This window comes from Sus scrofa, chromosome 1 (genome assembly GCF_000003025.6).
Source record: "Sus scrofa isolate TJ Tabasco breed Duroc chromosome 1, Sscrofa11.1, whole genome shotgun sequence".
Classification (NCBI taxonomy): domain Eukaryota; kingdom Metazoa; phylum Chordata; class Mammalia; order Artiodactyla; family Suidae; genus Sus; species Sus scrofa.
Genome location: NC_010443.5, coordinates 54,531,205 through 54,548,424, shown reverse-complemented (window position 1 = coordinate 54,548,424; position 17,220 = coordinate 54,531,205). Strand labels below are relative to the sequence as shown.

Genomic DNA, 17,220 nt, shown 5'->3' with positions numbered 1-17,220 from the left:
CCAGCAGTCGTTATTGATATTGACCCTAAAGTCATAATTATAAACGAGTATAGATGTGTGATTAAGGGTGGTAACGATAATATCAAAGATATAAAAAAATTAGCATTAACAGAATAAAGGATGGTACATTCTGAAGGAAAATAATGCAAAGAAATGACCCATGTATTCAGTATAATAACATGGGAAAATACTCAACTGCCATACACCATGATTTTTATGTTTAAAAAAAATCATTTCTGAACATGTCTGTCTCCGCACTTTAGAGGATAAGATACTAAGAAAGAGAAAAGACAGGCAGCATGAAAACTGGCTCTGGCTTCAAATCCCTGTTTCGCTAGCTCTGATTCTGAGCAAAGTTCCTCTCTGCCTCACTAACGTCGGTAATCTAGCTGTAAGATGGGGGAAACCAGAGTACCTATATCATGAAGTGAATGTGTGGACGTTAAAGTACTTAGCGCGCCGCCTAAATAAATTTTACTTATTACGACGTCTTTCTGTATCTGTCAGAGTAGTGGAGAATACAGAAATTAAAATTTAGAAATGTGCTAACTTAGTAAAGCGAGAAGCCCCACCAGACTGCAAACGGTATTTAACCTAACCTGCCAACGCGCCTCAGCAAATACTTGGATTTTGGTTAGGGCCGCGGGACTGTGGTGAGCTGAGGTCTACCTCGCCTTTGGACGCGTAAAAGATGTTCTCGCCACCGAGTGGCGGCCAGGTGGGTTCGACTTTTCCCTGTTCCAGGGTGGTTTTACTCACCCGCGCGCGGCCCGTGCAAAACAGGGACTGAGAGGTGTTTCCCCCCCGCCCCCACCTTGGGCGTCTTGCAAAGCTTGGACCTGTCCCCAAGCCGAGCTGAGCCTATAGAGAAGAGGCGTGGAGAGCGGTGGCGGAGCTCACGTCACAAAGACTACAGTCCCCAGTGGGCCCCGCGAGCTCGAGGAGTCCTGCAGGCAGGATCCGGTGGCCGCGGGGTCTGCAGTTTCTCCTATGCTCGGGCACAGCCTTCCGCCTCTTCTCTGCAACACAGGCAATTACTGGGTGCTGCAGCTTCCCCCCGATTTCCAAAAAGGTGCAGTCGCTGGCGAAAGGGGCCATCCACCCAGGGCTGCGCGGCTCTGACCCAGAGAGCTAACCCGCAAACCGACCCGCCTTGCGCGGGGTGACGAAAGACACGTCGTACGGCGGCCTGCCCGGCCGCGGGGGGCGTGGCCGCGCACGCGCGACGGCGCCCTCGGGCGGGGCTTTGGGCGGCTGCAGCCCGCTGACCGTCCGCCGGTCGCCGGCTCTCCGGGTCCGCCGCAGGGCTTGGAGGGGCGGCGTCGTGGGTGGTTGATGGGGGGGTCCCCTCAACCTCAACCTCAGTCTGTAGTGCAGCCTCAGATACGCCGACGGAGATGGCGCCCTGGATGCGGACGATGGGGGAGAAGCTGAAGCAGCGGTTGAGGCTGGACGTGGGACGCGAGATTTGTCGCCAGTACCCACTGTTCTGCTTCCTGCTGCTGTGCCTCAGCGCCGCCTCCCTGCTCCTCAACAGGTAACGCGGCAGCGCAAGCTAGCTGGGTGGCGGGCAGCTTTCCTCCGAAACTGCGGACTCAGGCCCTGTTGCTTCGCAGTGCGGAGACTGTGGGGCTGCGCAGCTGCGGGAAGTGGGGCGGGCTGCGGGGCCTCTGGGGAGAGAGCGGCCTTGGGGAGCCTGGCTGGGCGCTGGTGCCCGGAAGTGCGGTGGGGCCTGGGCTCAAGGGACCCCTTTTCTAAGGCCTCCCCTCTTCAGCCATCCGGCCCCTATTCTTACCTTCTTTTCACCCATTTCTTAAAAGCTGGGCCTCCAGCATCGATGCTTTTCAGAAGCATGAATCTGTCGGTCGCCGAATTGAGGCCATGAGGGGGCGGTGCCGCCAGCTGATGGAGGAGAGTACAGGGTTCCTTCGCAGTGGAAGTTTTAGACTGACTCTCCTTGCTCTCCCCGCGCGCGCACGCCCACCCACCCACATTGGAGATCACCACCGAGGTTTTCCCCAGTGTTATTGGTTACAATGCACCGTCATAAAGATTTGTTGTATCGAAGAGCGCGAAATAGTAGTAGCATCTCTAGAATATTCCTAAAGGGAAGACTGAGGTTAAAATTGCTAATTTAGTTGACATTTTGAAAGCGCAAGATTCTGCCTCTGAAATAAACTGGTCGATTTCCTTCATTTTGGTGTTTTTAGTAACGGTAGCGATGAAATAGGTGGTAGAGGAGACGTGTTCCTTCAGAATTATTTCCACATTTGCTCTTGGTGGTTAAGAAATCTGAGACAGTTAGTTGTCAGCGACAGCACCTGCACGATGTTTTTCAGATTTCGAACGGCAGCCATCCTTACTCTTTATCTGGACTTAGTTGATCCCCCAAGGTTGGGAACGGGGAAGCATTCACAAGAAATATGGTAATTTTGCTCTGGGATAACCATTTCCTGTTCCTGTGTGGAAGTTGGGTTTCTTCCCCGGCCTCTTCGCTTTCTTTCTTTTCTTTTTTTCCGCCATTTAGCCCGTGGCATAATGGAAGTTTCCAGGCTACGGTCGAAATGGAGCTGCAGCTGCCGGCCTGCACCACAGCCACAGCAACGCGGGATTCCAGCCGTGCCTGCAACCTACACCGCAGCTCATGGCAACGCCGGATCCTTTAACCCACTGAGCGAGGCCCGGGATGGAACCCGCCTCCTCATGGTTACCAGTCGGGTTTGTTACCACTGAGCCATGTCGGGAACTCCCCGCTTTACTTTCATGTTGTTTCTGGGTTTATATAGTACTGGATTTAAAGAGCGATTATTGATATTTTACTGGAAAATGTAGTTTGTGATGGTAAAATGTTTGATTTTAAGGGTGTGGAAGGCGTGGTGGAATTAGAATAGAAACTATTAAGTCCTTAACCAGTTTTGTCATCTGGAAGGCATTTCACGCCGGATTAGCAGGTTTAGTACGAAAGACATGTAAACTTTATAGGATTGTTACCTTTTGTTCAGGGATTCTTATCCATCTTCTTTGGGAGCTGGATCAGTCTAGGTCTCCAGGGTAGCACAGCTGTGTGGGAGCAGGTTGAACTAAATTTCTGAGGTCACCTGCTTAATTATAGCATCCAGTGTTATGTGTTGTTAAGGAGTCATGGGATAGCGTCAGATCTGTATAACATCTGGTCTCTGTACCCTGTATTTGTATTATGCAAAGAAAGAAGGAAATCACACATAAGTGCTATCTCTGGGTGGTTGCGTGTATGAATAGAATTGTTTTTGCATACATGGCATGTCTATTCAGAAATTAATAGTGCATTCCTTCAACAAAATCATTTTTTTAAAAATGATTTTTATTTTTTCCATTATAGTTGGTTTACAGTGTTCTATACAGGCATTTCATCAGCTAATTTTTAGAAGTTATTTTAAAATAAATTTTCTGTTTAAAAACCTCCCATGGTTAGTATGGAGATTTGAAGCTCTTCTGTATGGTTAAATTTAGAATAAAACTTTCTTTTTTTTTGATGTTTAGAAATATTTATTTATTTATTTTATTCCTCAAATGAATTTATCACTTCTGTATTTGTATAATGATCATCACAATCCAATTTCACAGGATTTCCATCCCACAACCCAAGCACATTCCCCCCATCCTCCAAACTGTCTCCTCAGGAGACCGAAAGTTTTTCAATGTCTATGACTCCTCATCTGTTCTGCAAAGAAGTTCAGTCTGTCCTTTTTCCAGATCCCACATGTCAGGGAAAGAATGTGATGTTGGTGTCTCATTGTATGGCTGCCTTCACTTAGCATGATAATTTCTAAGTCCATCCATGTTGCTAAAAATGCTGGTATTTCGTTCCTTTTAATGGCTGAGTCTTATTCCATTGCGTATATGTGTACCACATCTTTTTGATCCACTCCTCTGTCAATGGACATTTAGGTTGTTTCCATGTCTTGGCTATTGCAAATAGTGCTGCAATGAACATCGGAGTACATGTGTCTTTGTGAGTCATGGTTTTCTCTGGATAGAATAAAACTTTCTTTGAAATTAATTTTTTCTCTTACTGTCTTAAAACCTTAGCTCCTAAAGATCTCTCAGGGTGTTATCTAGCATGTAAATTTTTCTTTCAATATGCATTAAAATGATGAGTTTTATCTGTGGCAAGATAAATGGATATAACCTTTGGACCATTGTAACTGATGTGTGAGAAGAGTAGAGTAACGTACTTTATATATTTCAAATTATTTATGATATGACCTTTACAGTATTGTTCAGATAAATTAGTATAGATGTAATTATATAGATTTATTTGCTAATCATAGGATTGCATATTTGAGTGTTATAATAAGGAATATTTTAAGTTAATACCTCTATTAATAATAATAGTGGGAGTTTCCATTGTGGCACAGTGGAAACGAATCTGACTAGTATCCATGAGGATGTGGATTCAATCCCTGGCCTTGCTCAGGGGGTTGGGGATCTGGTGTTGCCAGTGAGCTGTGGCCAAGGTTGCAGTTCCAGCGTTGCTGTGGCTGTAGCGTCGGCCAGCAGCTGCAGCTCTGACTGGATCCCTAGCCTGGGAACTTTCATATGCCCTGGGTGTGGCCCTAAAAAGCAAAAAAAAAAAAAAAAGAAAAGATAGTGGTAATGAAAGTGTAATACTTTGTGAGTACTTACTTTGGCCCAAATATGGTGTTAAGAGTTTTCACTATTATTGAGGCAATCTACTGATGTGGTTGAAAGTTTTGAATCTGAAGCTTGATTGTAAAAATTTTATTTTGATGTCTCCATTAACTATCTATGTAACTTTGGATAAGTAATCTAATTTTATCTGTCCCAGTCCTCTGATTTGTAAAATGGGGCTAATACTAGTACCCACTTTATACAGTTATTTTGATGATAGTGGGTTAATACATGGAAGTTAATTAGATGGTGCTTAGCACATGGGCACCCATTAAATGTTAGCCATTATTTTTGTCTGATTTATCCTCACAACACTGTAAGGTAGGTACTATTTTTAGCCTCAGTGGTTTTTTTTTTGTTTGTTTGTTTTTGTTTTTTGAGTATAACTTACAGAAAAGTGCGTAACACATGTAATTGTAGTATTCTGTGAATTTTTAAATGTAACCACTACTCAGATCAAGATATAAAATATTTTTAGCACTCTGGTAGGCGCCCTTGTCAGTAACCTTCTCCTCTGTCTCATGAATCAGTTTTGTTGTTTTTGAATTTCATATGAATGGAATCATATGGTCTTCTTATATCTGGTTTCTTTCTTTCAACTCTGCTTTTGAGATTTATACATATTGTTGCATATATCAATAGATTTTCTTTCTTGTTATTGTGTAGTATTTTGAGAATATGCCACACTTTGTTTATCCATTCTTTTGAAAGGCATTTGAATTGTTTGCAGTTTTTGGCAACTCTGAATAATGCTGCTGTGAATATTTTGATATATATTTCTTTTTGGTGTATATGCTCATAAATGAAGATGCAGAGTTCCCATTGTGGCTAAGCACAATGAACCTAATACCTGTGAGGATGTGGGTGCGATCCTTGGCCTCAGTCAGTGGGTTGAGGATCTGGCATTGCTGCAAGCTGCTGCCTATGTCACAGATGGAATTCGGATCTGGTGGTGTTGTGGCTGTGGCATAGGCCGGCAGCTGCAGCTCTGATTCGACTCCTAGACTGGGAACTTCCATATGCTGCAAGTGCAGCCCTGAAAAAAAAAAAAAAGAATGAAAATGCCCAGTCATAGTGTATGTATTTGTTTAACTTAAGTAAATACTGCTAGTCATTTTTCCTAAGTGGGTATACCAGTTTATGCTCCCACCGAAAATATTTTACAGTTCTGTATGATACTGTCTGTAGGTTTAATTTAGCCATTTTTAGTGAGTGTATAGTGGTAGCTGATTGTAGTCTTAATTTGCCATTCCTTGATTAGCTTCGTTTTACAAATGAGTAAACTGAAGCTTAGAGTTGTTCAGCAACTTCTCAGGTTCATAGATAGTAAGTAGCAGAATGGGATTCTAATTGCAGATCATTCTTACTTAGTAGCCCAAGCTTTAAAAAAATTACATTAAGAAGACATAGTTAAGAAAAGTACTTATTAGTAACTTTCTAGATAACTTTGATGTATTTGCAATGTAAAGAAGTCAGAAAATACAAAGATGTTAAAAATCAGTCATGCTGAGTCAGTTGGCTATACAGCAGAAATTGGCACAAGATTGTAAATCAACTATACTTTAATAAAAAAATCAGTCATAAATTTACATTCACAGATGACTACTGTTGTTAACATTCCAGTCATTTTCAGTTGCAATTTACAGTTTTACTATATAAATTGAGATTTTTCTGTATATACAGCCTTCTTCTATATATAGAGGCTATTTCTTAATGTATCTTATTTTTAAAATTTATTTTCTATTATAGTTGACTTACAGTGTTGTGTCAATTTCTGCTGTCTAGCAAAGTGACTTAGTTAACACACAAACACACATTCTTTTTTTAATATTCTTTTTCATCATGATCTATCCCAGGAGACTGGATATAGTTCCCTGTGCTATAGAGTAGGACCTCGTTGGTTATCTTAATGTGTTTTATTATTATTTTCTTTATTATTTTTTAAGTTACCACAGGTGGCTCACATACATGTATTTGACATGTTCTTCTGAGTACTTTTTAGAACTTATTTAATCATTATAATCCTATGAGTTAGGCATTATTATTATTCCATTTTTATATAGAGGACCAAATAAGGGTCAGAGAGATTAAGTAATTTGCACTGTGTCATAGCAGGATTAGAACCCAGTGAGTCAGACTCTAATAATGTGTTTCCAAACTTAATGGGGTTTTCACTCTATGTTCTGTTTCTTTTGTCTGTTTTTCTCTTTCCAAAACAGTACAAAAATTTCAAAAAAATGATAGTATTATTATAGTTTTGTAGTATATTGTTATATACAGCTGGGCTATGGGCCAGAACATGCACATATGGTCTTTACATGTGGCTTTTTCCCAATATGGTTCTGGGTTACAAAGGTGAATATCCTGAGAAAGAGATTCTGGTAAAAGCTCTATCTTTTTTTGTGACCTAGACCTGGAAGTTAGTCGGTTAGGCAGCTTCACTTCTGCCACATTCTTTTGCTTAGGAGTGAGTTATTAAGGCTAACCTCCATTCAAGGGGAAGGAAATAAGACTTCTGCTTTTGATATGAAGTGTCAAAGAATTTGCAATTATATTTAATTCGTAAATTAATCTGGGTAGATTTATTCTTAATTTAACGATTTCGTCCATGAACATAACCTTTCTCTAGTCATTCAGATCTGTCTGCTCTTATGTGCTTTTAATAGTTTTTTTTTTTTTCCATTTAAAAGCTTGATTAAAGGAATTCCCATCTTGGCTCAGTTGGCCTGACTAGTATCCATGAGGATGCAGGTTCAATCCCTGGCCTTTCTCAGTGGGTTAAAGATCCGGCATTGCTGTGAGCTGCAGCGTTGGTTGCAGACGCAGCTCAGATTCCATGTTGGCTGTAGCTGTGGTGTAGGCTGGCAGCTGTAGCTTCAATTTGACCCCTAGACTGGGAACTTCCATGTGCCACAGGTGTGGCCCTAAAAAAGAAAAGAAAAAAAAAAAATGAAAACTTTGTTGTGGAAAATTTCAAATACAAAATAAAAATAGAATGGTGCAGAGAAACCTATAAGTACCTATCACGCTACTTAAATGGTCAGCTCAGAGAGTTCCTGCTCTGGTGCAGTGAGTTAATGATCTGACTTGGCTCTGTGGAGTCACCATTTCAATCCGTGGCCCAGGAGTTCCCATCGTGGCGCAGTAGAAACAAATCTGACTTGTAACCATGAAGTTTCAGATTCGATCCCTGAACTCGCTCAGTGGATTAAGGATCCAGCATTGCTGTGAGTTGTGGTGTAGGTCACAGACACGACTTGGATCCTGTGTTGCTGTGGCTGTGGCATAGGCCGGCAGCTGTAGCTCCAGTTAGACCCTAGCCTGGGAACCGCCATATGCTGCAGGTACAGCCCTAATTAAAACAAACAAAAAAACCACAACTAGTTTCCTAACATCCTCAAATATCTATTCAGTGTTCAGACTTCCCTGAATTTGCTAGAACTTTACCCTCCAACTTTTTATGATGAAAAATTTTAAACGTAAAGCAATGTTGAAATTTACAGTAAATGAACAATTATGTACTGCTTAGACTTTACCATTAACATTTTCTGGTATTTTTATATGCTTTATCATGTGTCTATCCAGTATACTCCATCCATAATGAATCTAACAGCTTTTCACAGTTAATCAAATAAGATCCAAGTATGGTCTTTTAATCTGAACATTGCCTTCCCTCTCCTCTCCCTTTTCTTAACCTTGTAATTTATTTGTTTAGAAAACTGGCTATTTGTTCTGTAGAGTTTTCTACAATCTGGCTTTTACTGGTAGAATCCCTGTAGTGTTTTTGAACGTGCTCCTTTCCCTCTGTGTTCCCTGTAAACTAGTAGTTAGGTCAGGAGACTTCATTGTTTTGATTTTTCTTTTTCTCCTTTAGTTCACAATGGGTAGTTTAAAGATAATGAACTGTTTTAAAAATATGCCTTTCTTCTGGTATATTATTTATGATATTCTGCTACTTTTAGTTAACTATTTTTTAAAATTTAATTTTATTGAAATACAGGTGATTTAGTTAACTCATATTTTACTTAGTATGTAATATTTATATTCATAAGTACAATAGGCTTAATGATTTACTTATGTTATCTTTATCTGGTATGGGAATTAAAATAATATTAATGATTTTTTTTTTTTAGGACTGAACCTGCAGCATACGGGAGTTCCTAGGCTAGGGGTTGAAATTGGAGCTGCAGCTGTCAGCCTACACCACAGCCACAGCAACACCAGATCTGAGCCACATTTGCATCCTACACATAGCTCACAGCAATGCCCTGTCCTTAACCACTGAATGAGGCCAGGGATCGAACCCAAATTCTCATGGATACTAGTTGGGTTTGTTTCCACTGAGTCACAACAGGAACTCCAATAATAGTCCTTTTAAGTTAACAGCTTTTTCTCATGTTCTCCCTCCTCCTAAGCAGTCTGTATAAAGTTGGGATTATCTATTTTATGGAAATTTGGTAAAACCATTTGGACCAGTTCTTTTTTTTTTTTTTTTTTTTTTTTTTGTAGTCAGGTTTCTAATTATGTTTTGGTTCCTCTAATGACAATTCATCTAGTCAAGTTATTTAGTTCTTCACTTACTGATTTCTAGAATTTTTGCCTTTTTCTAAAAATTTATGTCATAAGATTATCCAGTTCATGAACATATAGTTGTTTATAGTCCTCCTCTTCATTTCAGTTGTAGCTATGATTCTTTTTTATTCTTTGTTGTATATTTGTATCCTCTCTTTTTCTTTTATTCCCTGATCTGTCTTGCTTTAACTTTTGGTTCTGAAAATTTCCAAGCATGCACAGAATATAGCACAAGGCATCCATCACTTCAGTAACCATCAATATTAAAAAAATCAAACCTGGAATTTTCTAGTGACCTAGCAGTTAAGGATCCAGCATTGGGTCACTGCTATGGCTCGGGTTTGATTCCTGGCCTGGGAACTTCTGCATGCCATAGGCATGGCCAAAAAAAAAAACCCCAAATCTAACCTTCCTCCCTTTAAAAAAAATTTCTTCTACATAAAACTATAACATTACAAAATTAACAGTTGGTACAATCACTGTGGAAAACAGTGTGGAGGTACCTCAGAAAACTAAATATAGAACTGCCATTTGATCCAGCAATCCCACTCCCAGGCATATATCCAGACAAAACTTTCCTTGAAAAAGACACATGCACTCCTGTGTTTATTGCAGCACTATGCACCATAGTCAAGACACAGAAACAATTTAAATGTCCGTTGACAGATGAATGGATTAAGAGGATGTGGAACATATATACAATGGAATACTACTCAGCCATAAAAAGAACAGAATTATGCCATTTGCAGCGATATGGATGGAACTAGAGGCTCTCATACTAAGTGAAGTGAGTCAGAAAGAGAAAAATACCATATGATATCACTCATGTCTGGAATCTGATATAGGGCACAAGTGAACCTATCTACAGAAAAGAAATGCTCATGGACGTGGAGAACAGACTTGGAGGAGGGGGAGGGAGTGGGATGGACTGGGAGTTTGGGGTTGGAGTGGATAAGCAAAATGAGATCCTGTTGTATAGCATGGGCAACTATATCCAGTCACTTGTGATGGAACATGATGGAGGATAATGTGAAAAAAAGTATGTATCTATGTATATATCTATGCATATCTATGTATGTGTATATATATATATGTGTATATATATATATATATATATATAAAACTGGGTAACTTTGCTGTACAGCAGAAATTGATAGAACATTGTAAATTAACTATAATAAAAATTAAAAAATAATTGTAATTGTTAATGTCATCTAATAACCAGCCCATAATCAAATTTTCCTAAATCGTGTAAAAATTTGTAGTGCATTTGTTCTAATTAGGATCTGAACTAAGTCTACTCATTTTATTTGGTTGCTGCATCTCTTAAGCTTTCATAAATACCTTATAATCTAGAACAAGAGTTGGCAAACTTTTTCTGTAATGGTGTCAGAGAGTAAATATCTTACGCTTTGTGGGCTATGTCAGGTCTCTGTACCGCATTCTTTTTTTTTTTTTGTTTTAACCATTCCCACGGCATGTGGAAATTGCTGAGCTGCTGCAGTGACAACACTGGATCCTTGACCCACTGCACCACAAAAGAACAGCTGTTCTGTATTCTTTTTTCAAAAGGACCTTTTACAAATGTAAAAAATCAGAGTTCCCATTGTGGCTCAGTGGGTTAAGAACCTGACATAAGTGTCCATGAGGACGTGGGTTCTATCCTTGGCCTCATTCAGTGGGCTAAGGATCCCTTGTTGCTGCAAGCTGCGGTGAAGGTCGCAGATGCTGCCCGGATCCTGCGTTGCTCTGGCTGTGGTGTAGGCCAGCAGCTGCAGCTCCTATTTGACCCCTAGCCCAGGAATTTCCATATGCCACAAGTGCAGCCATAAAAAGAAAAAAAAAAAATGTAAAAAATCCTTCTTAGCTTGAGGCCTGTACCATAAGGCGTAGTTGGACAACCCTAATCTAGAACATGCCTCCTCTTCTCTTTTTTTCCCCTTGCTATTGACTTGTTGAAGAAACTGGGTCATTTGTTCACATTTTGGATTTTCCTGATGGTTTCCTCATACTGTCTTTTTTTTTTTCCCCTCATCTTCATGTTTTTGGTAGACAGGGAGTTAGATTTATTGGCTCAATTTGATTTATATTTTTAATCATCATTATTATTTTTTGGTGCAAGTGTCCTTCAGTGATGCTGTGTATATTCTGTTACATCCCATCAGAGGATGACTTTACATTAGATGGAGTTGCTTCACTTTTTGTGGATTCAGGTAATGACAGGCGCCCAACAAACCTTCTCTTTGGTTTCACCATTTCTTTACTCCCTGAGAGTCACTTCATTATAGATTGCAACATGATTACTTTTCATTCTCTCTTTTCTTTTTTTTTTTTTTTTTTTGTCTTTTTGCTATTTCTTGGGCCGCTCCCGCGGCATATGGAGGTTCCCAGGCTAGGGGTCCAATCGGAGCTGTAGCCACCAGCCTACACCAGAGCCACAGCAACGCGGGATCCAAGCCGCGTCTGCAACCTACACCACAGCTCACGGCAACGCCGGATTGTTAACCCACTGAGCAAGGGCAGGGACCGAACCCGCAACCTCATGGTTCCTAGTCGGATTCGTTAACCACTGCGCCACGACGGGAACTCCGATTCTCTCTTTTCTTTTCATTTTTTTAGGGCCACTCCCATGGCACATGGAGGTTCCCAGGCTAGGGGTCTAATCGGAGCTGTTGCTGCCAGCCTATGCCACAGCCACAGCAACACCAGATCCGAGCTGAGTCTGTGACCTATGTCACAGCTCACAACAATGCCAGATCCTTGACCCACTGACCGAGGCCAGGGATCGAACCTAGTCAGGTTCGTTTCCACTGTGCCAAGACGGGAACTCCTCATTCTTTCATTTGAATGCTTTTGTGTGTGTATGTGTATGTGTGTGTGTGTGTGTGTAGAATTGCTTTACTCTATCCTCCATTAGGTCTATTTGGTTACAGTGAAGTAGCTCAAAATTGGAAAAGTAGGATAAATGCTTATACTTTTTCCTTAATTATCAGTTTTTAGAGTAATTATTGGTGCCTTAGTAACCTCCAGTTTTACTCATTTTATTAACTTTTTCAAAGAATGAGCTTATGTATTTTTTTCTCTTGTCATTGTTGTCTACTTCATTAATTTCTGTTCTTCTCTTTAGTGTTTCCTTCCTTTTTATGCATTTGGATTTGTGTTTTTCTCCCCCATTATTCTGAATGCTTAGTTTGTTAGTTTTCAGCATTTCTGTGGCTCTGATTAATGCAGGGTTTCTAAATCTCAGTGTTAGTGATAATTTGGGTCAGATAATTATTTGTTGTGCGAGGCTGTCGTGGGCATTGTAAGATTTTTTTTTTCCAAGGCTGCACCTGTGGTATATGGAAGTTCCTAGGCTAGGGATCAAATTGGAGCTGCAGCTGCTGGCCACAGCCACAGCAACTCCAGATCCGAGCCGTGTCTGCTCGGCTGTGACCTACACTGCAGCTCACGGCACCACCAGATCCTTAACCCACTGAGCAAGGCCAGGGATCAAACCCATGTCCTCATGGATACTAGTTGGGTTTATTACTGCCGGCCTACAGCGGGACCTCCCTCATTGTAAGATATTTAGCAGAGCCTTGGCCTCTAGTTACTTGATGAAAGTACCATATTCCTGTCTTCCTTTCCCCACAGTTGGGACAATCAAAATGTCTCCAGATACTGCCAAATGTCCCCTGGTCATGAGATTACTCCTTGTTGAGAACCACAGATTTAATGCATTTAATGCTATAGGTTTCCTTCTTAAATAATGCCGTCATTATTACTTGGCTTAGTTATAGCAATATACATATTGCATATAGTTTTTAATGTCAGTTAGTCAAAGTACAAGTCTACAATTCCTAATATGTAATTCTGGGATCAAAAAAATTCTGAATAAGTAACTTTTCCCTTAGTTTTGGCACCAGTTACATTTGGTGAAAAAACCTTACCTGAACAGACATGAGGCTACATATAGTATTTATTTCTGACTTATTTACTTATTGTTTATATGTTTTGCTGTAGAAATATTAATATCTGACTATGGAGTACTGTATCAGACCTCATATTATTTATGTTATTATGTCATGTTATTTATGAAATATATGCTATGTAACTGTTCAAGAATCCTAAAAATTCTGAATTGAGTCATCGCTCTCTGGCTCAAAATAATTTTCAGTAAATGACTATGGACATGAATTTCATAATTTCCTCTGAATACCTCTATAACCCATTAAGGTATTTTCCAAATTTAAGGTTTTTTTTAAAGCTTGATGTCAATTATGCTATTGGTTGGAGTGAAGTTTGGTATAAAGAAATGGGAAGAAATAAGAGTAGAAGGGTGAGTTTGTCAGGTTCCTCTTCTCTGCACGGTCTCTCCCTCTCCCCCCCCCTTTTCTGAACACAAGGATTTGGAGGTGCAGGCTGAGAAGCACTGTAGTGCTGGGATAGAGCCAGCAGGCTTCATGGCACAAGGATGGAGGCAGGCGGTCTGGTGGGATGTTTTTGTGGGGAGGTGCTGTAGCAGCGTGGAGATAGACCCAGTGGTCTTGCCACACAGGGATAGAAGCAGGCTGTCACTCCAGGCAGGAAATATCAGCTCAGGAAGGGAGCAAGTGTGACAGCTCTGACCTGCGCTCTTTCAATGAGCTGTTCAGGTCAGTTTGGAACTCGAAAAAGGCTCCTGCTGGTTGCCTTGGTCACAATCAAGAGTCAGGTAGCCGTATACAGCAAGTTTTATTTATGCCCTCAGAGAGAACGGGCAGCCCTGGAAGTAGGAACTGGCCCTGGCTGCAACTGTGTATTTCCTTCTGTGTCCTATATCTCGGACCTGTTTGGGGACCCCTATTCTCTTGCCCCAGGCCCACTAATTTCCTGTCCAACCCCCCTGCGCCTTGTGTTGTTTTGATCTCTGTATGGGGGATGAGTTTTGATCCTCTGATTGGTTCCTTATTTGGTTAATAATTGGTTCCTTATTTGGTTAAATAAGGGGATGCCTTATTTGCATGGGAAAATGGTCAGAGGGACGTGCTCCAAAGAGCATTCCTCTGGTATCTGCAAGTGTCTTCATTGTTTGATCACAGCCCTCTTGTTTTTGGTAATTATAAATGGCCTGTTTTGAATCACCCAAGTCCCTGTCCTATCCTTCCTAACAAGTTAGTTGGGGCCAGAATGAAAGGGACCACAAAGGTTTAAGGGATTTGTGTTTTATTCTGCAGGCAAATTAAACCATAGCTGTTCTTTGAGTGAGTGATAACCATGTTTATATATTAAGTGTGGAGTGAGAACATTTAATAATAGGTATGTAGTAGATGTTTCTCAAGTATAGAATTGTTCTGGGATCCTGAAGACCAGGCAGTTCTGGTTGGGCAGCCTTTCTCTCACAGCTCTTGCACTTACTTGGTCACTGTCTGTAATATACCTTTAATCATCCATTTTCACCTCTTCTTACTACCCGGTACTTTAATCCCCAATCCCGAAATCCCAGATCTTCACAATAACCCCTATCACTCATTCTGTTCCATGCTGCACTTAGGCAGTAGCCTTCAAAGAACTGGGATGAATATGTAACTCACTTCTGTGCTTCCCTTTTCTTAAAGGTTATGTTTCTGTATTTCCTATTGTCCGTGCCTAGAAACAGTTGACGCATATGTTTTGTCTGGTTTTATAGTTGTTTATGGTGGAAAGGGAAGTCTGGTACCAGTTATTCTGTCAAGGAAGTAGGAGTCTTTTACGCCCTTGAAACATGCTGTCTGTCTGTTTTCTCATTGGTATCAAATCTCTAGGTCACTTGCATTATAAGCTTCTGGATTATAGACTTTCCCTGTATTTTAAATCTTGCCATCATTCTGGGTAACTTTAATGTTTGTGTGAGTCCCATCAAATACTCTAGTCTATCTCGATGTGGCTCCTCTACAGTCTCCCACTTGGATCACCATATGGTGGCCCTTATTATCACCAGAAAGCGTTCTACCTGTGCAGTCTTAAAAATCACATCCCACTTGCTGACCAATGCCTGCTTCTCTCTTTTAGCCAGTTACACTGTACCTGCTTTTCTTTGCCTCCTGATTCCTCTGCTTTCTTGCTGTCCATTGTCCCTCTTCTGTTGTCACTTACTTTCCTGTGTAATTTAGAGTTAGTCTAGCTTGGATTCCCTCGACCATCACTTCTACCACTCTATTGCCCGTATCCTTAACTCTTTTTCCTTATATTCCGATCACCTGACAAAATCCAAATCTTGGGTCACTGATGCTGCTGGTTTTGTTTGTTTGTTTGTTTGTTTGTTTTTTACTGTTATATCCTGGTTACTGAATGCTGTTAGAGAAAATTCCACACCTGTGAATTTAACTGTTAAGCCTCAGTACTGCTCATCAGTTCCCCAGAATACACGTTTCTTTACTTCTCCCCAGCAACTGATTCAGAATTTCCCCAATCTTCTGGAGTTCCTGTCGTGGCTCAGTGGTTAACAAACCTGACTAGTATCCATGAGGATGTGGGTTTGATCCCTGTCCTTGCTCAGTGAGTTAAGGATCTGGCGTTGCTGTGAGTTGTGGTGTAGGTCGCAGACCCAGCTCGGATCCTTCATTGCTGTGGCTGTGGTGTAGGCCAGCAGCTGTAGCTCCGATTTGAACTCTAGCCTGGGAACCTCCATATACTGCAGGTGCAGCCTTAAAAAAGAAAAAAAGAATTTCCCCAGTCTTCTAAAACTTCCATTTGTGCTACCTTCATTCACCCTTTCTTCTCAGCATCTCCTGTTTCACTTAAAAGCTGTCACACGGCTTTGAATTTTATTACCAAATCTACAGGTTTAACTCCATTCTCATGAATCTATTCTTTCTCTCTGGTATTGGGGAGGGGTAGCTTTCCCTTTTATAACTATTTCTTCTGTTTTGGCTCTGAATCCCAGCTGTTATCTTCTCTAGGAGAAAATAATTCAATTACTTTTTTTTTCTCCTGCATCTTTCTCTATTTTCTCATATATATATATATATATATATATATATATATATTTCTCATATATATTTCTTTCTTTCTTTTTTTTTTTTTTTTTTTGGTCTTTTTAGGGCTGTACCTATGGCATATGGGAGTTCCCAGGCTGGCCTACACCACAGCCACAGCAATGTGGGATCCGAGCGACATCTACAACCTACATCACAGCTCATGGCAAGGCCAGATCCTTAATCTACCAAGCGAGGCCAGGGATTGAACTCGTGTCCTCACAGATACTAGTTGGGTTCGTTACTGCTGAGTCACGATGGGAACTCCTCTCCTGTTAATATTTAAATATGATCAAGTTTTACTAGACACCTTTCCTCATTGTCCCTCTTTAGCTATCTTCTTAACTCTTCTTTCCTTTAAAAAGAAAATTATCCATATTTATCAGTTCCACTTCTCCATAAATCTTCATCCACGGCCATCTTTTCCTATTCTACTAAAATTGCTTTTGCCTAGTTCATCAGTGCCTCTCCTGTTGCTAAAACTAATGGACACTTTTTAATCTGTTTCTTCCTTTATTTTACAAACATTTGATCATGTTAACTGTTTCATCCCTGTTGAAACAGTTTCTTTTCTTTCTTTTTTTCCTTCTTTCTTTCTTTCTTTCTTTCTTTCTCTTTCTTTCTTTCTTTTCTTTTCTTTTCTTTTCTTTTCTTTTTAAATCTTGACAGCCTTTATGACTTGACCCCTGGTTTTCTTCCCAGCTCTTCAACTACTAGTTTCCTTTATGGATTTCCCTTCTTCTGCTTATTTCTTAAATATGTTACATTCTTTTCTTTTTTCACCCTGCAGCTTTTCCCTGGTCATGTCATTGATTCCCATGACTTCAGTGATCTTTATGCTGATAATCCCCAAACCTCTATTCTTGGCCCATAATTCACTGCAGAAATTTAAACTACCCAGTTTTTGGCTGGTGGTGGAACATTTCTGCTTGGCATATCTTAAGATACCTGAAATTCAGCATGTCCAAAGGGGAACTGGTTTTTCACCTGTCCTTTCTTC

At 40.6% G+C, this 17,220-nt stretch overlaps 1 protein-coding gene across 1 annotated transcript in view; it reads left to right on the top strand.

The window, feature by feature from the left end:
- SNX14 (sorting nexin 14) overlaps positions 1,221-17,220 on the top strand; it is an 86,560-nt gene continuing 70,560 nt past the window's right edge. Inside the window, 1 exon segment of the mRNA XM_001927319.7 lies at positions 1,221-1,537. Within this exon segment, the coding sequence (XP_001927354.4) occupies positions 1,398-1,537 (140 nt within the window). The 5' untranslated portion in view covers positions 1,221-1,397.